At 54.2% G+C, this 26,819-nt stretch overlaps 1 protein-coding gene across 1 annotated transcript in view; it reads right to left on the bottom strand.

The window, feature by feature from the left end:
- Nucleotides 1-26,819, bottom strand: part of LTBP3 (latent transforming growth factor beta binding protein 3) — a 97,180-nt gene that overhangs the window by 7,899 nt on the left and 62,462 nt on the right. Inside the window, exons 15-19 of the mRNA XM_085534679.1 lie at nucleotides 25,684-25,851; nucleotides 16,978-17,061; nucleotides 8,542-8,670; nucleotides 1,985-2,116; nucleotides 438-660 (exon numbers count right to left, since the gene is read on the bottom strand). Of these exons, the coding sequence (XP_085390805.1) occupies nucleotides 438-660; nucleotides 1,985-2,116; nucleotides 8,542-8,670; nucleotides 16,978-17,061; nucleotides 25,684-25,851 (736 nt within the window). The remainder of the gene's footprint in view (nucleotides 1-437; nucleotides 661-1,984; nucleotides 2,117-8,541; nucleotides 8,671-16,977; nucleotides 17,062-25,683; nucleotides 25,852-26,819) is intronic.

Here is a 26,819-nt window from a genome sequence, read left to right as displayed (position 1 = left end):
CCCCCATATCACCCCCATATCACCCCTATATCCCCCCATATACCACCCAGGACCCCCATATCCCCCCATACCCCCCCATATCACCCCATATCCCCCCCCCCAGGACCCCCATATCCCCCCATACCCCCCCCCCGAACCCCCATATCCCCTCACAGGACTGCCATAATTCCCCATATCCCCCCATTTCCCTCCCCCAGGACCCCCATATCCCCCCATAGGACCCCAATACCCCCACTCAGGACCCGCATATCACCCCCATATCCCCCATATCACCCCCATATCACCCCTATATCCCCCCATATACCACCCAGGACCCCCATATCCCCAATATCCCCCCATATCTTCCCATATCCCCCCATAGGACCCTCATAGTCACCCTATATCCCCCCATATTACCCCCCAGGACCCCCATATCCCCCCATATCCCCCCCCAGGACCCCCATATCCCCCCCCAAGACCCCCATATCCCCCTATATCCCCCCCATATCCCCCCATACCCCCCCATACCTGCCCCCCTGGGTGGGCACGGCCTGCACCTGGCCCCCCACCCCGCCCCCTGCCTGCAGCAGCACTCCTCGAAGCTCAGCGCTGCCCCACCGAGCGGCGCCCCACACATCCCCGCCTCGTCCCGCCGCTGCCAGCACACGTCGGGGGGGGGCTCTGCATTAAAACGGGGGGGGGATATGGGGGGTCGTATTGCTTGCACACGAGCGTGCACGCCTTGCACGACTGTACGGGGGTGGGTCGGGGTGGGGCTGTGTAAGTGGGTTGCATGGGTGTCGATTGCACGAGGTTTGCAGGGGTTGCACGAGGACTGCACGAGGTTTGCAGGGGTTGCACGAGGACTGCACAGGGGGATGCAATGGGGTTGCATGGATTGCAATGGGGTTGCATGGATTGCACGGGGGTTGTGCAGGGGGTTGCACGAGGATTGCAAAGGGGGATGCAATGGGGTTGCATGGATTGCACGGGGGTCGTGCAGGGGGTTGCACAAAGGTTACACAAGGATGCACGAGGGTTGCACGAGGGGTTAGTTGCATGGATTGCACGGGGGTTGCACAAGGATTGCATGGGGGTTGTTGCAGGGATTGCACAAGGGTTGCATGGGGGTTGTTGCAGGGGTTGCACAAGGGTTGCATGGGGGGTTGTTGCAGGGATTGCATGGGGGTCGTGCAGGGGGTTGCACAAGGATTGCACGGGGGTTGCACGAGGATTGCATGGGGTTTCCATGGGGGTGTGCAGGGATTGAACGAGGATCGCATGGGTGTTGCATGGGCTTGCACGAGGGCGGCACAAGGGTTGCATGGGGTGTTGCACAGGAATTGTGCAAGGGTTGCATGAGGGTTGGCATGGGGATTACAAAGGGGGCGTGCAGTGATTGCACAGGGGTTGCACAGGATTGTATGGGGGTTGCACAAGGGTTGCACGGGAGTTGTGCAGGGATTGCACAAGGGTTGCATGGGGGGTTGTTGCAGGGATTGCACGGGGGTTGTGCAGGGGTTGCACGAGGATTGCACAGGGGTTGATGCATGGATTGCACTGGGGTTGCACAAGGATTGCATGGGGGTTGCATGGGAGTTGTGCAGGGGTTGCACGAGGGTTGCACGGGAGTTGTGCAGGGGTTGCACAGGGGTTGCACAAGGATTGCATGGGGGTTGCACGGGAGTTGTGCAGGGATTGCACAAGGGTTCCATGGGGGGTTGTTGCAGGGATTGCACAGGGGTTGCACAAGGATGACCATCAATCACATGAGGCTCACATGACCCACGGGGCTCGCCATTGGGTGTGTAACACGAGGATCACATGACAATCACACGAAGCTCACATGACCCACGGGGCTCACAATCAGGTGTGTAACACGAGGATCACATGACCCACGGGGCTCACAATCATGTGTGTAACACGAGGATCACATGACTCACAATCAGGTGTGTAACACGAGGATCACATGACTCACAATCGGGTGTGTAACACGAGGACTCACCATTGGGGGTGACACATCGTCTCCTCTGTGGGTCGTAGTGCCCCGGGGGGGGGCAGAGGCAGCGGAAGGAGCCGAAAGTGTTGGTGCAAGAACCACCAACACAGTTGGACTCGTCCAGGCACTCGTCCACGTCTGTGCAAGGGGGAGTGTGCAATGGACACGTCAATGGGGGGAGGGGGGATGAGTGTGCGAGGGGAACAGCAATGGGGGAGTGTGCAAGGGATATAATAGGGTCAGTGTGTAAGGGACACGTCAATGGGGGGAGGGGGGATGAGTGTGCGAGGGGAACAGCAATGGGGGTGAGTGTGCAAGGGACATAATGGGGTGAGTGTGTAAGGGACACGTCAATGGGAGGAGGGGGAATGAGTGTGCAAGGGACACATCAATGGGGGGTGAGAGTGCAAGGGGAGTGTCAATGGGGGTGAGTGTGCAAGGAGATCATCAATGGTGGGTGAGTGTGCAAGGGACACATCAGTGAGGTGAGTGTGCAAGGGACATAATGGGGTGAGTGTGTAAGGGACACGTCAATGGGGGGGGGAATGAGTGTGCAAGGGACACATCAATGGGGGGTGGGAGTGCAAGGGGTGTGTCAATGGGGGTGAGTGTGCAAGGAGATCGTCAATGGTGGGTGAGTGTGCAAGGGACACATCAGTGAGGTGAGTATGCAAGGGACATAATGGGGTGAGTGTGTAAGGGACACGTCAATGGGGGGAGGGGGAATGAGTGTGCAAGGGACATAATGGGTTGAGTGTGCAAGGGACACGTCAATGGGGGGAGGGGGGATGAGTGTGCGAGGGGAACAGCAATGGGGGTGAGTGTGCAAGGGACATAATGGGGTGAGTGTGCGAGGGGAACATCAATGGGGGGAGTGTGCAAGGGGGGTGAGTGTGCAAGGGACACGTCAATGGGGGGAGGGGGGATGAGTGTGCGAGGGGAACAGCAATGGGGGAGTGTGCAAGGGATATAATAGGGTGAGTGTGTAAGGGACACGTCAATGTGGGGAGGGGGGATGAGTGTGCAAGGGACACATCAATGTGGGGCAAGTGTGCAAGGGACATAATGCGGTGAGTGTGCAAGGGACACGTCAATGGGAGGGGGAATGAGTGTGCAAGGGGAACAGCAATGGGGGGAGGGGGAATGAGTGTGCAAGGTAGACATGTATGGGGGGTGAGTGTGCAAGGGGAGTGTCAATGGGGGGAGGGCGGATGAGTGTGCGAGGGGAACAGCAATGGGGGTGAGTGTGCAATGGGAATATCAATGGGGGGAGGGGGAATGAGTGTGCGAGGGGAATATCAATGGGGGGAGTGTGCAATGGGAATATCAATGGGGTGAGTGTGCAAGGGACATGTCAATGGGGGGAGGGGGAATGAGTGTGCGAGGTTGACATGTATGGGGGGTGAGTGTGCAAGGGGAGTGTCAATGGGGGCGAGTGTGCAAGGAGATGGTCAATGGTGGGTGAGTGTGCAAGGGACACATCAGTGAGGTGAGTGTGCAAGAGACACAATGGGGTGAGTGTGCGAGGGACACGTCAATGGGAGGAGGGGGAATGAGTGTGCGAGGGGAACATCAATGGGGGGAGTGTGCAATGGGAATATCAATGGGGGTGAGTGTGCAAGGCACATAATGGGGTGAGTGTGCAAGGGACAAGTCAAGGGGGGGAGGGGGAATGAGTGTGCAAGGGACACATCAAAGGAGGGTGAGTGTGCAAGTGACACGTCAATGGGGGGAGGGGGAATGACTGTGCAAGGTTGACATGTATGGGGGTGGAGTGTGCAAGGGGAGCGTCAATAAGGGCGAGTGTGCAAGGAGATCATCAATGGTGGGTGAGTGTGCAAGGGACACATCAGTGAGGTGAGTGTGCAAGGGTTGCATGAGTGGGGGAATGAGTGTGCAAGGGACACATCAATGGGGGGAGGGGGAATGAGTGTGCAAGGGGAACATCAATGGGGGAGTGTGCAATGGGAATATCAATGGGGGTGAGTGTGCAAGGGACATAATGGGGTGAGTGTGCAAGGGACACGTCAATGGGGGGAGGGGGAATGAGTGTGCAAGGGTTTCATGAGTGGGGGTGTGAGTGTGCAAGGGTGACATCAATGGGGGGAGGGGGGATGAGTGTGCAAGGGTGATATGTATGGGGGTGAGTGTGCAAGGGGAACGAGAATGGGGGGTGGGTGTGCTAGGGGAATGTGAATGGGGGGAGGGGGAATGAGTGTGTAAGGATTACATGTCTATTGGGGAGAGGGGGAGTGTCTAGGGGGTGAGTGTGCAAGGGTGACATCAATGGGGGGATTGAGTGTGCAAAGGGAACATCAATGGGGGGGAGTGTGCAATGGGAATATCAAGAGGTGGATGCAAGGGGCACATCAATGGAGGGTGAGTGTGCAAGGGACACATCAATGGGGGGGAGTGTGCAAGTGTTGCAAGAGTGGGGTTGTGAGTGTGCAAGGGTGACATGAATGGGGGGAGGGGGGGAGTGTGGGGGGTGAGTGTGCAAGGGTGACGTATGGGGTTGAGTGTGTAAGAGTGTGATGTCTGGGGGGGAGAGGGTGAGTGTGCAAGTGTGACGTGGGGAGGAAGGTGAGTGTGCAAGGGTGAGTGTTTGGAGGGGTGAGTGTGCAAGGGTGACGTGAATGGGGTAGGGGGTGAGTGTGCAAGGGTGACATGAATCAGGTAGGGGGTGAGTGTGCAAGGATGACATGAATGGGGGGAGGGGAGTGAGTGTTTGTGGGGTGAGTGTGCAAGGGTGACATGAATGGTGTGGAAGGCGAGTGTGCAAGGGTGTCATGAATGGGGTAGGGGGTGAGTGTGCAAGGGTGGCACGTGGGGAGCATAGTGAGGGATACAGGGGGAGCAGAGGGAGACAGTAGAGTGAAAATAGTGAGCAAATAGTGAACATAGACACAATAGTGAGACATAATAGTGAGTACAGTGACACACAATAGTGAGCACTGAGGCACAATAGTGAGACACAATAGTGAAGTGAGACACAGTAGTGAAACACAATAGTGACTATAGAGAGACACAATAGTGAGACATATATCACCCCATATCCCCCCATATCACCCCATATAACCCCACATAACCCCATATAACCCCATAGGGCCCAATATAACCCCTATCACCCCATATAACCCCATATAACCCCATATCCCCCCATATACCCCCATATAACCCCATATCCCCCCATATAACCCCATATAACCCCATATACCCCCATATCCCCCCATATAACCCCATATAACCCCATATCCCCCCATATAACCCCATATAACCCCATATACCCCCATATACCCCCATATAACCCCATATAACCCCATATAACCCCATATAACTCCATATAACCCCATATCCCCCCATATCCCCCCATATCCCCCCATATCACCCTGTATCCTCCCATATAGCACTATATAATCCCATATAACCCCATAATAACCCTATATTATTGTACCCAGACACTGCAGCAGGTTGCTGTCATAGTCGTAGCCCATATGCCCCCATATAACCCCATATCACCCCATATAATCCCATATAATCCCATATAACCCCATATCCCTCCATATAACCCCATATCCCCTATATAACCCCATATATTCCCATATAACCCTATATCCCCCATATAACCCCATATAACCCTATATCATTGTACCCAGGCACTGCAGCAGGTTGCTGTCGTAGTCGTAGCCCATATCACCCCATATCACCCTATAGGGCCCCATATAACCCCATATAACCCCATATCCCCCCATATAACCCCATATCCCCCCATATCCCCCCATATAGCCCCATATAACCCCATATCCCCCCATATAACCCCATATAACCCCATATCCCCCCATATGACCCCATATGACCCCATATAACCCCATATACCCCCATATAACCCCATATAACCCCATATAACCCCATATGACCCCACATCCCCCCATATAACCCCATATAACCCCATATAACCCCATATACCCCATATAACCCCATATCCCCCCATATAACCCCATATAACCCCATATAACCCCATATAACCCCATATAACCCCATATAACCCCATATAACCCCATATCCCCCCATATAACCCCATATCACCCCATATAACCCCATATACCCCCATATAACCCCATATAACCCCATATAACCCCATATAACCCCATATCACCCCATATAACCCCATATACCCCCATATAACCCCATATACACCCATATCACCCCATATAACCCCATATACCCCCATATAACCCCATATAACCCCATATAACCCCATATAACCCCATATCACCCCATATAACCCCATATACCCCCATATAACCCCATATACACCCATATAACCCCATATAACCCCATATAACCCCATATAACCCCATATAACCCTATATAATCCCATATAACCCCATACCCAGGCACTGCAGCAGGTTGCTGTCGTAGTCGTAGCCCATATCACCCCATATACCCCCATATAACCCCATATCCCCCCATATAACCCCATATAACCCCATATACCCCCATATCCCCCCATATAACCCCATATAACCCCATATCCCCCCATATAACCCCATATAACCCCATATACCCCCATATACCCCCATATAACCCCATATAACCCCATATAACCCCATATAACTCCATATAACCCCATATCCCCCCATATCCCCCCATATCCCCCCATATCACCCTGTATCCTCCCATATAGCACTATATAATCCCATATAACCCCATAATAACCCTATATTATTGTACCCAGACACTGCAGCAGGTTGCTGTCATAGTCGTAGCCCATATGCCCCCATATAACCCCATATCACCCCATATAATCCCATATAATCCCATATAACCCCATATCCCTCCATATAACCCCATATCCCCTATATAACCCCATATATTCCCATATAACCCTATATCCCCCATATAACCCCATATAACCCTATATCATTGTACCCAGGCACTGCAGCAGGTTGCTGTCGTAGTCGTAGCCCATATCACCCCATATCACCCTATAGGGCCCCATATAACCCCATATAACCCCATATCCCCCCATATAACCCCATATCCCCCCATATCCCCCCATATAGCCCCATATAACCCCATATCCCCCCATATAACCCCATATAACCCCATATCCCCCCATATGACCCCATATGACCCCATATAACCCCATATACCCCCATATAACCCCATATAACCCCATAGAACCCCATATGACCCCACATCCCCCCATATAACCCCATATAACCCCATATAACCCCATATACCCCATATAACCCCATATCCCCCCATATAACCCCATATAACCCCATATAACCCCATATAACCCCATATAACCCCATATAACCCCATATAACCCCATATCCCCCCATATAACCCCATATCACCCCATATAACCCCATATACCCCCATATAACCCCATATAACCCCATATAACCCCATATAACCCCATATAACCCCATATCACCCCATATAACCCCATATACCCCCATATAACCCCATATACACCCATATCACCCCATATAACCCCATATACCCCCATATAACCCCATATAACCCCATATAACCCCATATAACCCCATATAACCCCATATCACCCCATATAACCCCATATACCCCCATATAACCCCATATACACCCATATCACCCCATATAACCCCATATACCCCCATATAACCCCATATAACCCCATATAACCCCATATAACCCCATATCACCCCATATAACCCCATATACCCCCATATAACCCCATATACACCCATATAACCCCATATAACCCCATATAACCCCATATAACCCCATATAACCCTATATAATCCCATATAACCCCATACCCAGGCACTGCAGCAGGTTGCTGTCGTAGTCGTAGCCCATATCACCCCATATAACCCCATATAACCCCATATCCCCCCATATAACCCCATATAACCCCATATCCCCCCATATAACCCCATATCCCCCCATATAACCCCATATAACCCCATATAACCCCATATAACCCCATATCCCCCCATATAACCCCATATCCCCCCATATCCCCCCATATAGCCCCATATAACCCCATATCCCCCCATATAACCCCATATAACCCCATATCCCCCCATATGACCCCATATGACCCCATATAACCCCATATACCCCCATATAACCCCATATAACCCCATATAACCCCATATGACCCCACATCCCCCCATATAACCCCATATAACCCCATATAACCCCATATACCCCATATAACCCCATATCCCCCCATATAACCCCATATCCCCCCATATACCCCCATATAACCCCATATAACCCCATATAACCCCATATAACCCCATATAACCCCATATACCCCCATATACCCCCATATAACCCCATATAACCCCATATACCCCCATATAACCCCATATCCCCCCATATCCCCCCATATAGCCCCATATAACCCCATATAACCCCATATAACCCCATATAACCCCATATAACCCCATATAACCCCATATAACCCCATATAACCCCATATAACCCCATATAACCCCATATAACCCCATATAACCCCATATCCCCCCATATAACCCTATATCCCCTATATAACCCCATACCCAGGCACTGCAGCAGGTTGCTGTCATAGTCGTAGCCCTGTTTGCAGTAACACTCGTAGCCCGGCTGCGTGTTGACACACTTCCCTTCCTTGCACACCTCAGAGCCAAACAGTGCACACTCATCGATGTCTATAGGGAAACATGGGGTTTATATGGGGTTTATATGGGGTCTTTATAGGGTTATGGGGTTATGGGGGTATAGGGTTATGGGGTTATGGGGTCATTATAGGGTTATGGGGTTATGGGGGGCTATGGGGTGGTTATGGGGTTATGGGGTCATTATAGGGTTATGGGGTTATGGGGTTATGGGGTTATGGGGGGCTATGGGGTGGTTATGGGGTTATGGGGTGAGGGTGTGGGGTTATGGGGTGGTTATGTGGTTATGGGGTTATGGGGTTATGGGGTTATGGGGTGGGCTTATAGGGTGGGTTATAGGGGTATGGGGTTATGGGGTGGGCTTATAGGGTGGGGCTATGGGGGCATATGGGGTTACGGGGTTATGGGGTGGGGTATGGGGATATGGGGGCATGGGGGGATATGGGGTTATGGGGATATGGGGGGGGTTATGGGGTTATGTGGGGGCTGTGGGGTTATAGGGGAAGTGGGGTATTATGGGGCTATGGGGTTATGGGATTTTGGGGGTTTATGGGGTTATGGGAGGGTTATGGGGTGGGATTATGGGGTTATGTGGGGATATGAGGGTATAGGGAAGTTATGGGGTTATGGGGATATGGTGGTATGGGGTTATGGGGGGCTATGGGGTGGTTATGGGGTTATGGGGTTATGGGGTTATGGGGTCATTATAGGGTTATGGGGTTATGGGGGTATGGGGTTATGGGGGTATGGGGTTATGGGGTTATGGGGTTATGGGGGTATGGGGTTATGGGGTTATGGGGTTATGGGGGTATGGGGGTATGGGGTTATGGGGGTATGGGGGTATGGGGGTATGGGGTTATGCGGTTATGGGGTTATGGGGGTATGGGGGTATGGGGTTATGGGGTTATGGGGTTATGCGGTTATGGGGTTATGGGGGTATGGGGTTATGCGGTTATGGGGTTATGGGGGTATGGGGGTATGGGGTTATGGGGGTATGGGGTTATGGGGGTATGGGGTTATGGGGGTATGGGGGTATGGGATTATGGGGTTATGGTGTTATGGGGTTACGGGGGTATGGGGGTATGGGGGTATGGGGTTATGCGGTTATGGGGTTATGGGGGTATGGGGGTATGGGGGTATGGGGTTATGGGGGTATGGGGGTATGGGGGTATGGGGTTATGGGGGTATGGGGGTATGGGATTATGGGGTTATGGTGTTATGGGGTTACGGGGGTATGGGGGTATGGGGGTATGGGGTTATGGGGTTATGGGGTTATGGGGGTATGGGGGTATGGGGGTATGGGGTTATGGGGGTATGGGGGTATGGGGTTATGGGGGTATGGGGGTATGGGGGTATGGGGGTATGGGGTTATGGGGGTATGGGGGTATGGGGGTATGGGGGTATGGGGTTATGGGGTTATGGGGTTATGGGGGTATGGGGGTATGGGGTTATGGGGTTATGGGGTTATGGGGTTATGGTGGTATGGGGGTATGGGGTTATGGGGGTATGGGGTTATGGGGTTATGGGGTTATGGGGTTATGGGGTTATGGGGTTATGGGGGTATGGGGTTATGGGGGTATGGGGTTATGGGGGTATGGGGTTATGGGGTTATGGGGGTATGGGGTTATGGGGGTATGGGGTTATGGGGTTATGGGGTTATGGGGGTATGGTGGTATGGGGGTATGGGGTTATGGGGGTATGGGGTTATGGGGGTATGGGGTTATGGGGTTATGGGGTTATGGGGTTATGGTGGTATGGGGTTATGGGGTTATGGGGTTATGGGGTTATGGGGTTATGGGGTTATGGGGGTATGGGGTTATGGGGTTATGGGGGTATGGGGTTATGGGGTTATGGGGGTATGGGGTTATGGGGCTCCTTGCACACCTCAGAGCCAAACAGCGCACACTCATCTATGTCTATGGGGAGCAATGGGGTTTATATGGGGTTATGGGGTGGGCTTATAGGGTGAGTTATGGGGTGGGTTATGGGGTTATGGGGGTATAGGGGTATGGGAGTATGGGGTTATTGGGTTTATGAGGCTATGGGGTTATGGGGGTATGGGGTTATGGGGGTATAGGGGTATGGGGGTATGGGGTTATTGGGTTTATGAGGCTATGGGGTTATGGGGGTATGGGGTTATGGGGTTATGGGGTTATGGGGTTATGGGGTTATGGGGTTATGGGGTGGTTATGGGGTTATGGGGCTCCTTGCACACCTCAGAGCCAAACAGCGCACACTCGTCTATGTCTATAGGGAGCAATGGGGATTATATGGGGTCAATATAGGGTTATGGGGTTATGGGGTTATGGGGTTATGGGGTTATGGGGTTATGGGGCTATGGGGCTCCTTGCACACCTCAGAGCCAAACAGCGCACACTCGTCTATGTCTATGGGGAGCAATGGGGATTATATGGGGTCATTATAGGGTTATGGGGTTATGGGGGGCTATGGGGTGGTTATGGGGTTATGGGGTTATGGGGCTATGGGGTTGTTATGGGGTTATGGGGTTATGGGGGGCTATGGGGTGGTTATGGGGTTATGGGGTTATGGGGTTATGGGGTCATTATAGGGTTATGGGGTTATGGGGGTATGGGGTTATGGGGGTATGGGGTTATGGGGTTATGGGGTTATGGGGGTATGGGGTTATGGGGTTATGGGGTTATGGGGGTATGGGGGTATGGGGTTATGGGGGTATGGGGGTATGGGGGTATGGGGTTATGCGGTTATGGGGTTATGGGGGTATGGGGGTATGGGGTTATGGGGTTATGGGGTTATGCGGTTATGGGGTTATGGGGGTATGGGGTTATGCGGTTATGGGGTTATGGGGGTATGGGGGTATGGGGTTATGGGGGTATGGGGGTATGGGGGTATGGGGTTATGCGGTTATGGGGTTATGGGGGTATGGGGGTATGGGGGTATGGGGTTATGGGGGTATGGGGGTATGGGGGTATGGGGTTATGGGGGTATGGGGGTATGGGATTATGGGGTTATGGTGTTATGGGGTTACGGGGGTATGGGGGTATGGGGGTATGGGGTTATGGGGTTATGGGGTTATGGGGGTATGGGGGTATGGGGTTATGGGGGTATGGGGGTATGGGGTTATGGGGGTATGGGGGTATGGGGGTATGGGGGTATGGGGTTATGGGGGTATGGGGGTATGGGGGTATGGGGGTATGGGGTTATGGGGTTATGGGGTTATGGGGGTATGGGGGTATGGGGTTATGGGGTTATGGGGTTATGGGGTTATGGTGGTATGGGGGTATGGGGTTATGGGGGTATGGGGTTATGGGGTTATGGGGTTATGGGGTTATGGGGTTATGGGGTTATGGGGGTATGGGGTTATGGGGGTATGGGGTTATGGGGGTATGGGGTTATGGGGTTATGGGGGTATGGGGTTATGGGGGTATGGGGTTATGGGGTTATGGGGTTATGGGGGTATGGTGGTATGGGGGTATGGGGTTATGGGGGTATGGGGTTATGGGGGTATGGGGTTATGGGGTTATGGGGTTATGGGGTTATGGTGGTATGGGGTTATGGGGTTATGGGGTTATGGGGTTATGGGGTTATGGGGTTATGGGGGTATGGGGTTATGGGGTTATGGGGGTATGGGGTTATGGGGTTATGGGGGTATGGGGTTATGGGGCTCCTTGCACACCTCAGAGCCAAACAGCGCACACTCATCTATGTCTATGGGGAGCAATGGGGTTTATATGGGGTTATGGGGTGGGCTTATAGGGTGAGTTATGGGGTGGGTTATGGGGTTATGGGGGTATAGGGGTATGGGAGTATGGGGTTATTGGGTTTATGAGGCTATGGGGTTATGGGGGTATGGGGTTATGGGGGTATAGGGGTATGGGGGTATGGGGTTATTGGGTTTATGAGGCTATGGGGTTATGGGGGTATGGGGTCATTATAGGGTTATGGGGTTATGGGGTGGGTTTATGGGGTTGTTATGGGGTTATGGGGCTCCTTGCACACCTCAGAGCCAAACAGCGCACACTCGTCTATGTCTATGGGGAGCAATGGGGTTATGGGGTTTATATAGGGTCTTTATAGGGTTATGGGGTGGGTTTATAGGGGGTTATGGGGTTATGGGGTCATTATAGGGTTATGGGGTTATGGGGTTATGGGGGGCTATGGGGTGGTTATGGAGTTATGGGGTTATGGGGTTATGGGGTCATTATAGGGTTATGGGGTTATGGGGTTATGGGGTTATGGGGGGCAATGGGGTGGTTATGGGGTTATGGGGTGAGGGTGTGGGGTTATGGGGTGGTTATGGGGTTATGGGGTTATGGGGTTATGGGGTTATGGGGTTATGGGGTGGGCTTATAGGGTGGGTTATAGGGGTATGGGGTTATGGGGTGGGCTTATAGGGTGGGGCTATGGGGGCATATGGGGTTATGGGGTTATGGGGTGGGGTATGGGGATATGGGGGCATGGGGGGATATGGGGTTATGGGGATATGGGGGGAGTATGGGATTATGTGTGGGCTGTGGGGTAATAGGGGTAGGGGAGGGGTTATGGGGCTATGGGGTTATGGGGGATTTATGGAGTGGCATATGGGGTTATGGGGTTATAGGATGGGTTATGGGGTTGTGGGGGGTTATGGGGTTATGGGGTGAGGGTGTGGGGTTATGGGGCTCCTTGCACACCTCAGAGCCAAACAGCGCACACTCATCGATGTCTATGGGGAAACATGGGGTATAGGGTTATGGGGTTATGGGGTTATGGGGTGGAGTTATGGGGTTATGGGGTTATGGGGTTATGGGGTTATGGGGTTATGGGGTTATGGGGTTATGGGGGGCTATGGGGTGGTTATGGGGTTATGGGGTTATGGGGGGCTATGGGGTGGTTATGGGGTTATGGGGTGGGTTTATGGGGGGCTATGGGGTGGTTATGGGGTTATGGGATTATGGGGTGGGGTTATGGGGGTCTATGGGGTGGTTATGGGGTTATGGGATGGGGTTATGGGGGGCTATGGGGTGGTTATGGGGTTATGGGATGGGGTTATGGGGGGCTATGGGGTTGTTATGGGGTTATGGGATGGGGTTATGGGGGGCTATGGGGTGGTTATGGGGTTATGGGGTGGGGTTATGGGGGGCTATGGGGTGGTTTTGGGGTTATGGGGTGGGTTTATGGGGGGCTATGGGGTGGTTATGGGGTTATGGGGTGGGTTTATGGGGGTCTATGGGGTGGTTATGGGCTTATGGGATTATGGGGTGGGGTTATGGGGGGCTATGGGGTGGTTATGGGGTTATGGGATGGGGTTATGGGGGGCTATGGGGTGGTTATGGGGTTATGGGGTTATGGGGTTATGGGGGGCTATGGGGTGGTTATGGGGTTATGGGGTTATGGGGTTATGGGGGGCTATGGGGTGGTTATGGGGTTATGGGGTTATGGGGTTATGGGGGGCTATGGGGTGGTTATGGGGTTATGGGGTTATGGGGTTATGGGGGGCTATGGGGTGGTTATGGGGTTATGGGGTTATGGGGTTATGGGGGGCTATGGGGTGGTTATGGGGTTATGGGGTTATGGGGTTATGGGGGGCTATGGGGTGGTTATGGGGTTATGGGGTTATAGGGGGCTATGGGGGGGTTATGGGGTTATGGGGTTATGGGGTTATGGGGTGGGGTTATGGGGTGGGCTATGGGGTGGTTATGGGGTAGTTATGGGGTTATGGGGTGGGTTTATGGGGGGCTATGGGGTTGTTATGGGGTTATGGGGTGGGTTTATGGGGGGCTATGGGGTTGTTATGGGGTTATGGGGTGGGGTTATGGGGGGCTATGGGGTTGTTATGGGGTTATGGGGTGGGGTTATGGGGGGCTATGGGGTGGTTATGGGGTTATGGGGTTATGGGGTGGGTTTATGGGGGGCTATGGGGTTGTTATGGGGTTATGGGGCTATGGGGGGCTATGGGGTGGTTATGGGGTTATGGGGCTCCTTGCACACCTCAGAGCCGAACAGCGCACACTCATCGATGTCTATGGGGAGCAATGGGGTTTATATGGGGTCATTATAGGGTTAGGGGGTCATTATAGGGTTATGGGGTTATGGGGGGCTATGGGGTGGTTATGGGGTTATGAGGTGGGTTATGGGGGGCTATGGGGTTGTTATGGGTTTATGGGGGCTATGGGGTTGTTATGGGGTGAGGGTGTGGGTTTATGGGGGGCTATGGGGTGGTTATGGGGTTATGGGGTGAGGGTGTGGGGTTATGGGGGGCTATGAAGTTGTTATGGGGTTATGGGGTTATGGGGCTATGGGGGGCTATGGGGTTGTTATGGGGTTATGGGGTTATGGGGGTATAGGGTTATGGGGTTATTGGGGTTATGGGGTTATTTGGGGTTATGGGGTTATTGGGGTTATGAGGGTATGGGGTTATGGGGGGTTATGGGGGTATGGGGGTATGGGGTGGGGTTAGGGGGTGGGGTATGGGGGTATGGGGTGGGCTTATAGGGTGTTTTATGGGGGGTATGGGGTTATGGGGGTATGGGGTCATTATAGGGTTATGGGGTTATGGGGGGTTATGGGAATATGGGGGTATGGGGTGGGGTTTGGGGGTGGGGTATGGGGGTATGGGGGGTATGGGGTTATGGGGGTATGGGGTTGGGGGGGGGGTTTGGGGGGTGGGGTATGGGGTAGGGTTATGGGGTTATGGGGGTATGGGGTGGGGTTATGGGGGGGTTATGGGTTTATGGGGTTGTGGATGGCAATGGGGTATGGGGCTATGGGGGTAGCTTATGGGGTGGGGGGGTATGGGGGGTATAAGGGGGTTATGGAGTTATGGGGGTATGGGGGGATATGGGGTTATGAGGTGGGTGTCTATGGGTGTCTATGGGTCACTATGGGTCTCTATGGGTCACTATGGGTCTCTATGGGTTGCTGTGGGGTCTCTATGGGTCGCTATGGGTCATTATGGGTTGTTATGGGGTCTCTATGGGTCTCTATGGGTCGCTGTGGGCCACTATGGGATGTTATGGGGTCTCTATGGGGTTGCTATGGGTCGCTATGGGTCTCTATGGGTCACTATGGGATGTTATGGGATCTCTATGGGTCTCTATGGGTCACTATGGGATGTTATGGGGTCTCTATGGGTCGCTATGGGTCTCTATGGGTCGCTATGGGTCTCTATGGGGTCGCTATGGGTCTCTATGGGTCATTATGCGATGTTATGGGGTCTCTATGGTCTCTATGGAGTCTCTAGAGGTCGCTATGGGTCTCTATGGGGTCTCTATGGGTCTCTATGGGGCATTATGGGTCACTATGGGTTGATATGGGTCTCTATGGTCTCTATGGGTTGCTATGGGTCTCTATGGTCTCTATGGGTCACTATGGGGTCATTATGGGGTCGCTGTGGGTCTCTATGGTCTCTATGGGTCACTATGGGATGTTATGGGGTCATTATGGGGTCTCTATGGGTCGCTATGGGTCTCTATGGGTCACTATGGGTCTCTATGGGTTGCTATGGGTCTCTATGGGTCTCTATGGGTCGCTATGGGTCTCTATGGGTCTCTATGGGTCGCTATGGGTCTCTATGGGTCTCTATGGGTCTCTATGGGTCTCTATGGGTCTCTATGGGGTCGCTGTGGGTCTCTATGGGTCGCTGTGGGTCTCTATGGGGTCGCTGTGGGTCTCTATGGGTCTCTATGGGTCGCTGTGGGTCTCTATGGGGTCGCTGTGGGTCTCTATGGGTCTCTATGGGTCGCTGTGGGTCTCTATGGGGTCGCTGTGGGTCTCTATGGGTCTCTATGGTCTCTATGGGGTCGCTGTGGGTCTCTATGGTCTCTATGGGTCTCTATGGGTCTCTATGGGTCGCTATGGGTCGCTATGGGTCTCTATGGGTCTCTATGGGTCTCTATGGGTCTCTATGGGTCGCTGTGGGTCTCTATGGGTCTCTATGTGTCTCTATGGGTCTCTATGTGTCTCTATGGTCTCTATGGGGTGGCTGTGGGTCTCTATGGGTCGCTATGGGTCTCTATGGGTTATTATGGGTTGTTATGGGGTCATTATGGGTCTCTATGGGTCGCTGTGTGTCTCTATGGGTCTCTATGGGTCTCTATGGGGTCGCTATGGGTCTCTATGGGTCTCTATGGTCTCTATGGGTCGCTGTGGGTCTCTATGGGTCTCTATGGGTCGCTATGGGTCGCTATGGGTCTCTATGGGGTCTCTATGGGTCTCTATGTGTCTCTAAGGGTCTCTATGTGTCTCTATGGGTCGCTATGGGTCGCTGTGGGTCTCTATGGGGTCGCTATGGGTCTCTATGGGTCTCTATGGGGTCGCTATGGGTCTCTATGGGTCTCTATGTGTCGCTATGGGTCTCTATGGGGTGGCTGTGGGTCTGACCGCGATGTGCCGGCAGCCCGTAGTTGTGTCCGTCCTCATCCAGGATGAAGCCCCGACCGTCGGGACACAGCGCCACGAACTCGGCTGGGGGGGAAGCAGACCCACATACAGCGCCCCATAACCAACCCATAACCAACCCATAACCACCCCATAACCACCCCATAGCCACCCCATAACCACCCCATAACCACCCCATAACCAACCCATAACCACCCCATAGCCCCATAGAAACCCCATAACCACCCCATAGACCCATAACCACCCCATAGACCCATAGAAACCCCATAACCACCCCATAGCCACCCCATAACCCCATAACCAACCCATAACCAACCCATAACCAACCCATAGCCACCCCATAACCACCCCATAACCACCCCATAACCACCCCATAGACCCATAGAACACCCCATAACCACCCCATAACCACCCCATAGCCACCCCATAACCACCCCATAACCACCCCATAACCACCCCATAGACCCATAGAAACCCCATAACCACCCCATAACCACCCCATAGCCCCATAACCACCCCATAGCCCCATAACCACCCCATAACCACCCCATAACCACCCCATAGCCACCCCATAACCACCCCATAGCCACCCCATAACCACCCCATAGCCACCCCATAACCACCCCATAACCACCCCATAGCCACCCCATAGCCCCATAGAACACCCCATAACCACCCCATAACCACCCCATAGCCACCCCATAACCACCCCATAGCCCCATAGAAACCCCATAACCACCCCATAACCACCCCATAACCCCCCATAACCACCCCATAACCACCCCATAACCACCCCATAGCCACCCCATAACCACCCCATAGCCCCATAGAACACCCCATAACCACCCCATAACCACCCCATAGCCACCCCATAACCACCCCATAGCCCCATAGAAACCCCATAACCACCCCATAACCACCCCATAACCCCCCATAACCACCCCATAACCACCCCATAACCACCCCATAGCCACCCCATAACCACCCCATAGCCCCATAGAACACCCCATAACCACCCCAGAACCACCCCATAGCCACCCCATAACCACCCCATAACCACCCCATAACCACCCCATAACCAACCCATAACCACCCCATAACCACCCCATAACCACCCCATAACCACCCCATAACCAACCCATAACCCCATAACCACCCCATAACCCCCCATAGCCACCCCATAACCACCCCATAGACCCATAGAAACCCCATAACCACCCCATAACCACCCCATAACCACCCCATAACCACCCCATAACCAACCCATAACCCCATAACCACCCCATAACCCCCCATAGCCACCCCATAACCACCCCATAGCCACCCCATAACCACCCCATAACCACCCCATAACCACCCCATAACCACCCCATAACCACCCCATAGCCACCCCATAGCCACCCCATAGCCCCATAACCAACCCATAACCACCCCATAACCACCCCATAACCAACCCATAGCCACCCCATAGCCACCCCATAACCACCCCATAACCACCCCATAACCAACCCATAACCACCCCATAACCACCCCATAACCACCCCATAACCAACCCATAGCCACCCCATAACCCCATAGAAACCCCATAACCACCCCATAACCACCCCATAACCACCCCATAGCCACCCCATAACCACCCCATAACCACCCCATAACCCCATAACCACCCCATAACCCCCCATAGCCACCCCATAACCACCCCATAGCCACCCCATAACCACCCCATAACCACCCCATAACCACCCCATAGCCACCCCATAGCCACCCCATAACCACCCCATAACCACCCCATAACCACCCCATAGCCACCCCATAAGCCCATAACCACCCCATAACCACCCCATAACCCCATAGAAACCCCATAACCACCCCATAACCACCCCATAGCCACCCCATAACCCCATAACCACCCCATAGCCCCATAGAAACCCCATAACCACCCCATAACCCCATAACCACCCCATAACCACCCCATAACCCCATAACCACCCCATAGCCCCATAGAAACCCCATAACCACCCCATAACCCCATAACCGCCCCATAACCACCCCATAACCCCATAGCCACCCCATAACCACCCCATAGACCCATAGAAACCCCATAACCACCCCATAGACCCCCAGAACCCCATAGAACCCCATAACCACCCCATAACCCCATAGAAACCCCATAACCACCCCATAACCACCCCAGAACCCCATAGAAACCCCATAACCACCCCATAACCACCCCATAGCCACCCCATAACCACCCCATAACCACCCCATAGCCCCATAACCACCCCATAACCACCCCATAACCACCCCATAGCCCCATAACCACCCCATAACCACCCCATAACCCCATAGAAACCCCATAACCACCCCATAGCCACCCCATAACCCCATAGAACCCCATAACCACCCCATAACCACCCCATAACCACCCCATAACCCCATAGAACCCCATAACCACCCCATAGCCCCATAGAAACCCCATAACCACCCCATAACCACCCCATAACCACCCCATAACCACCCCATAACCACCCCATAGACCCATAGAAACCCCATAACCACCCCATAACCACCCCATAGCCACCCCATAACCACCCCATAACCCCATAACCACCCCATAACCACCCCATAGCCACCCCATAACCACCCCATAACCACCCCATAACCCCATAACCACCCCATAACCACCCCATAACCACCCCATAACCCCATAGCCACCCCATAACCACCCCATAACCACCCCATAACCCCATAACCACCCCATAACCACCCCATAACCCCCCATAGCCCCATAGGACCCCATAGAACCCCATAACCACCCCATAAACCCATAGAACCCCATAACCACCCCATAATCCCATAACCACCCCATAACCCCATAGAACCCCCCATAACCCCCCAGAACCCCATAGAAACCCCATAACCCCATAGAACCTCCCATAACCCCCCATAACCCCATAGAAACCCCATAACCACCCCATAGCCCCATAGAACACCCCATAACCAACCCATAACCACCCCATAGACCCATAGAAACCCCATAACCACCCCATAGCCCCATAGAACACCCCATAACCACCCCATAACCACCCCTTAGCCCCATAACCACCCCATAACCACCCCATAACCCCCCATAGCCCCCCAGAACCCCATAGAACCCCATAACCACCCCATAAACCCATAGAAACCCCATAACCCCCCATAACCCCATAGAACCCCCCATAACCCCATAGAACCCCCCCCATAACCCCATAGAACCCCCCATAATCCCCCCCATAACCCCATAGAACCCCCCATAGAACCCCCCCATAACCCCATATATCCCCCCATAACCCCCCCATAACCCCATAGAACCCCCCATAACCCACCCATAACCCCATAGAACCCCCCATAACCCCACCCCATAACCCCATAGGACCCCCTATAGTCCCCCATAGCCCCCCATAACCCCACCCCATAACCCCACAGAACCCCCCATAACCCCATAGGACCCCCTATAACCCCCCCAAACCCCCCTATAACCCCACTCCAATACCCCATAGGACCCCCCCAACCCCCCATAGCCCCGCATAACCCCACATCAATACCCCATAGAACCCCCATAACCCCATAGAACCCCCCATAACCCCATAGAACCCCCCATAACCCCATAGAACACCCCCATTTCCCCCCATAACATCATAGAACCCCCCATAACCCCATAGAACCCCCCATAACCCCCCCATAACCCCATAGAACCCCCCATAACCCACCCATAACCCCATAGAACCCCCCATAACCCCACCCCATAACCCCATAGAACCCCCCATAACCCCCCATAACCCCATAGAACCCCCCATATCCCCCCCAATAACCCCATAGAACCCCCCATACCCCCATACAACCCCCCATAACCCCATAGAACCCCCCATAACCCCATAGAACCCCCCATAGAATCCCCCCATAACCCCATAGAACCCCCCATAACCCCACCCCATAACCCCATAGGATCCCCCATAACCCCATAGAGCCCCCCATAACCCCATAGAACCCCCCATAACCCCATAGAACACCCCATAACCCCACCCCATAACCCCATAGGACCCCATAGAACCCCCCATAACCCCATAGAAACCCCATAACCCCATAGAACCCCCCATAACCCTCCCATAACCCCATAGAACCCCCCATAACCCCATAGAACCCCCCCATTTCCCCCCATAACCCCCCATAACCCCACCCCATAACCCCATAGAACCCCCCAACCCCCCATAACCCCACCCCATAGCCCCATAGGACCCCCTATAACCCCTCATAACCCCATAGAACCCCCCATAACCCACCCATAACCCCATAGAACCCCCATAACCCCATAGAACCCCCATAACCCCACCCCATAACCCCATAGGACCCCATAGAACCCCCCATAACCCCATAGAACCCCCCATAACCCCATAGAACCCCCCTTAACCCCATGCTAATACCCTATAGGACCCCCCATAACCCCCCATAACCCCCCAGCCCCATATCTCGCCCCATACCGGAGGTGGCCATGGGGCAGGGGTAGACCTCGCAGTGATCCCCCCAGCCCCCCATAACCCCCCCATAACCCCATAGAACCCCCCATAACCCCACCCTAATACCCCATAGGACCCCCATAACCCCCCCATACCCCCATAGACCCCCCATAACCCCATAGAAGCCCCCATAACCCCATAGAACCCCCCTTAACCCCACCCTAATACCCCATAGGACCCCCATAACCCTCTCATAACCCCATAGACCCCCCATAACCCCATAGAAACCCCCATAGCCCCCCATAACCCCATAGAACCCCCCATAACCCCACCCCATAACCCCATAGAACCCCCCATAGAACCCCCCATAACCCCATAGAACCCCCCATAACCCCATAGAATCCCCCATAACCCCATAGAACCCCCCATAACCCCCCCATAACCCCATAGAACCCCCCATAACCCCCCCATAACCCCATAGAACCCCCCATAGCCCCCCATAACCCCACACCAATACCCCATAGGACCCCCCCAGCCCCATATCTCGCCCCATACCGGAGGTGGCCATGGGGCAGGGGTAGACCTCGCAGTGATCCCCCCACCCTGCCCCCAAAGAACAGCAGCACTCCCCCCTGGTGACACAGCCCCATTACCCCATAGACCCCCATAACCCCATAGAACCCCCATAACCCCATAGAACCCCCCATAACCCCATAGAACCCCCATAACCCCATAGAACCCCCCATAACCCCATAGAACCCCCCATAACCCCATAGAAACCCCATAAGCCCCATAACCCCATAGAACCGCCCATAACCCCATAGAAACCCCATAACCCCATAGAACCCCCCATAACCCCATAGAAACCCCATAAGCCCCATAACCCCATAGAATCCCCCATAACCCCATAGAACCCCCATAACCCCACCCCATAACCCCATAGGACCCCATAGAACCCCCAATAACCCTCCCAACCCCCCCCATAACCCCATAGGACCCTTCATAGAACCCCCCATAACCCCATAGAACCCCCATAACCCCATAGAACCCCCCATAACCCCCCCATAACCCCATAGAACCCCCCATAACCCCATAGAACCCCCCATAGAACCCCCCATAACCCCATAGAACTCCCCATAACCCACCCATAACCCCATAGAACCCCCATAACCCCATAGAACCCCCCATAGAACCCCCCATAACCCCATAGAACCCCCATAACCCCATAGAACCCCCATAACCCCATAGAACACCCCATAACCCCCCATAACCCCATAGAACCCCCCATAACCCCACCCCATAACCCCATAGAACCCCCCATAACCCCATAGAACCCCCATAACCCCCCATAACCCCATAGAACCCCCATAACCCCACCCCATAACCCCATAGGACCCCCTATAGTCCCCCATAGCCCCCCATAACCCCACCCCATAACCCTACAGAACCCCCCATAACCCCATAGGACCCCCTATAACCCCCCATAGCCCCCATAACCCCACCCCATAGCCCCATAGGACCCCCTATAAGCCCCCATATCCCCCCATAACCCCCCATAACCCCATAGAACCCCCCATAACCCCATAGAACCCCCCATAGAACCCCCCATAACCCCATAGAACCCCCCATAACCCCATAGAACCCCCCATAGAACCCCCCATAACCCCATAGAACACCCCATAACCCCATAGAACCCCCCATAACCCACCCATAACCCCATAGAACCCCCCATAACCCCACCCCATAACCCCATAGGACCCCCTATAATACCCATAGAACCCCCCATTACCCCACCCCATAACCCCATAGAACCCCCCATAACCCCCCCATAACCCCATAGAACCCCCCATAACCCCATAGAACCCCCCATAACCCCTTAGGACCCCCCATAACCCCATAGAACCCCCCATAACCCCACCCCATAACCCCATAGGACCCCCCATAACCCCATAGAACCCCCCATAACCCACCCATAACCCCATAGAACCCCCCATAACCCCATAGAACCCCCATAACCCCATAGAACCCCCCCATTTCCCCCCATAACCCCATAGAACCCCCCATAACCCACCCATAACCCCATAGAACCCCCCATAACCCACCCATAACCCCATAGAACCCCCCATAACCCCATCCCAACCCACCCATAGCCCCCCATAACCCCATAGAACCCCCCATAGAACCCCCCCATAACCCCATAGAACCCCCATAACCCCATAGAACCCCCCCATTTCCCCCCATAACCCCATAGAAACCCCCCATAACCCACCCATAACCCCATAGAACCCCCCATAACCCCACCCCATAACCCCATAGGACCCCCTATAACCCCCCATAGGCCCCTATAACCCCACCCCATAGCCCCATAGGACCCCCTATAAGCCCCCATATCCCCCCATAACCCCCCATAACCCCATCATAACCCCACCCCAATACCCCATAGAACCCCCCCAGCCCCATATCTCGCCCCATACCGGAGGTGGCCATGGGGCAGGGGTAGACCTCGCAGTGATCCCCCCATCCCGCCCCCAAAGAACAGCAGCACTCCCCCCTGGTGACACAGCCCCATAACCCCATAGAACCCCCATAACCCCATAGAACCCCCATAACCCCATAGAACCCCCATAACCCCATAGAACACCCCATAACCCCATAGAACCCCCCATAACCCCATAGAACCCCCATAACCCCATAGAACCCCCATAACCCCATAGAACACCCCATAACCCCATAGAACCCCCCATAACCCCGTAGGAACCCCACATAGAACCCCCCATAACCCCATAGAACCCCCCATAACCCCATAGAACCCCCCAGAACCCACCCATAACCCCATAGAACCCCCCATAACCCCACCCCATAACCCCATAGGACCCCCTATAATACCCATAGAACCCCCCATAACCCCACCCCATAACCCCATAGAACCCCCCATAACCCCATCCCAACCCACCCATAGTCCCCCATAACCCCATAGAACCCCCCATAACCCCCCCATAACCCCTTAGAACCCCATATATCGCCCCATACCCCCTAGAACCCCCCATAATCCCCCATAACCCCATAGAACCCCCCATAACCCCATAGAACCCCCATAACTCCCCATAACCCCATAGAACTCCCCATAACCCCATAGAACCCCCCATAGAACCCCCCCCATAACCCCATAGAACCCCCATAACCCCATAGAACCCCCCATAACCCATAGAATCCCCCATAACCCCCCATAACCTCATAGAAACCCCATAACCCCCATAACCCCATAGAACCCCCCATAACCCCATAGAACCCCCCATAACCCCATAGAAACCCCATAACCCCACCCCATAACCCCATAGAACCCCCATAACCCCACCCCATAACCCCATAGGACCTCATAGAACCCCCCATAACCCCATAGACCCCCCATAGCCCCATAGAAACCCCCATAACCCCATAGAACCCCCCTTAACCCCACCCTAATACCCCATAGGACCCCCATAACCCTCCCATAACCCCATAGACCCCCCATAACCCCATAGAACCCCCATAACCCCATAGAACCCCCCATAGAACCCCCATAGAACCCCATAGAACCCCCCATAGAACCCCCCATAACCCCATAGAACCCCCCAAACCCCATAGGACCCCCATATATCGCCCCATACCGGAGGTGGCCATGGGGCAGGGGTAGACCTCGCAGTGATCCCCCCACCCCGCCCCCAAAGAACAGCAGCACTCCCCCCTGGTGACACAGCCCCATAACCCCATAGAACCCCCATAACCCCATAGAACCCCCCATAGAACCCCCCATAACCCCATAGAACCCCCCATAACCCCATAGAACCCCCCTTAGAACCCCCCATAATCCCATAGAACCCCCCCATAACCCCATAGGACCCCCTATAGTCCCCCATAGCCCCCCATAACCCCACCCCATAACCCCACAGAACCCCCCATAACCCCATAGGACCCCCTATAACCCCCCATAGGCCCCTATAACCCCACCCCATAGCCCCATAGGACCCCCTATAAGCCTTCATATCCCCCCATAACCCCCCATAACCCCATAGAACCCCCCATAACCCCATAGAACCCCCCATAACCCCTCATAACCCCATAGAACCCCTCATAGCCCCCCATAACCCCACTCCACTGCCCCACAGGACCCCCCCAGCCCCATAGGACCCCCCCAGCCCCATATCTCGCCCCATACCGGAGGTGGCCATGGGGCAGGGGTAGACCTCGCAGTGATCCCCCCATCCCGCCCCCAAAGAACAGCAGCACTCCCCCCTGGTGACATTGGCCGCCAGCACCGAGTCGCACAGAACCGCGTCCTCAAAGCTCAGGTAGCACAGCTTGCGGGGGGGGGGCGGGACACGGGCTGTAATGAGACCCCCCCCATTAATTACATGACCCCCCCATTAACTATATGCAATGACCCCCCCATTAACAATAAGCTTGCGGGGGGGGTGGGGCACGGGCTGCAATGAGACCCCCCCATTAACAATAAGGGACCCCCCCCCCCATTAACAAAATGACCCCCCCATTAACAATAAGGGACCCCCCCCCATTAATAACAAGCAATGACCCCCCCATTAACAATAAGGGACCCCCCCCCATTAATAACAAGCAATGACCCCCCCATGAACAATAAGGGACCCCCCCCCCATTAACAATATGCAATGACCCCCCCATTAACTACAAGCAATGACCCCCCCATTAACAATAAGTGACCCCCCTATAAATGATAAACGACCCCCCCATTAACAATATGCAATGACCCCCCCATTAACTACAAGCAATGACCCCCCCATTAACAATAAGTGACCCCCCTATAAATGATAAACGACCCCCCCATTAACAATATGCAATGACCCCCCCCATTAACTATAAGGGACACCCCCCCCCATTAACTAGAAGCAATGACCCCCCCCCATTACCTACAAGCAATGACCCCCCCATTAACAATAAGGGACCCCCCCCCATTAACAATATGCCATGACCCCCCCATGAACAATAAGGGACCCCCCCCATTAACTATATGCAATGACCCCCCCATTAAGAATACGGGACCCCCCCCCCCATTAACAATATGCAATGACCCCCCCATTAACAATAAGGGACCCCCCCCCATTAACAATATGCAATGACCCCCCCATTAACAAGATGCAATGACCCCCCCATTAACTATAAGGGACCCCCCCCCCCATTAACTATATGCCATGACCCCCCCATTAACAATAAGGGACCCCCCCCCATTAACTATATGCAATGACCCCCCCCATTAACAATAAGCTTGCGGGGGGGGGGCGGGACACGGGCTGAAATGAGACCCCCCCCATTAATTAC

The sequence above is a fragment of the Coturnix japonica genome, unplaced genomic scaffold (assembly GCF_054131305.1).
Source record: "Coturnix japonica strain WE unplaced genomic scaffold, WE-NBRP24 Scf096, whole genome shotgun sequence".
Lineage (NCBI taxonomy): Eukaryota > Metazoa > Chordata > Aves > Galliformes > Phasianidae > Coturnix > Coturnix japonica.
The sequence above is the reverse complement of the archived record's forward strand: the minus strand, read 5'-3'. Positions and strand labels throughout refer to the sequence as shown.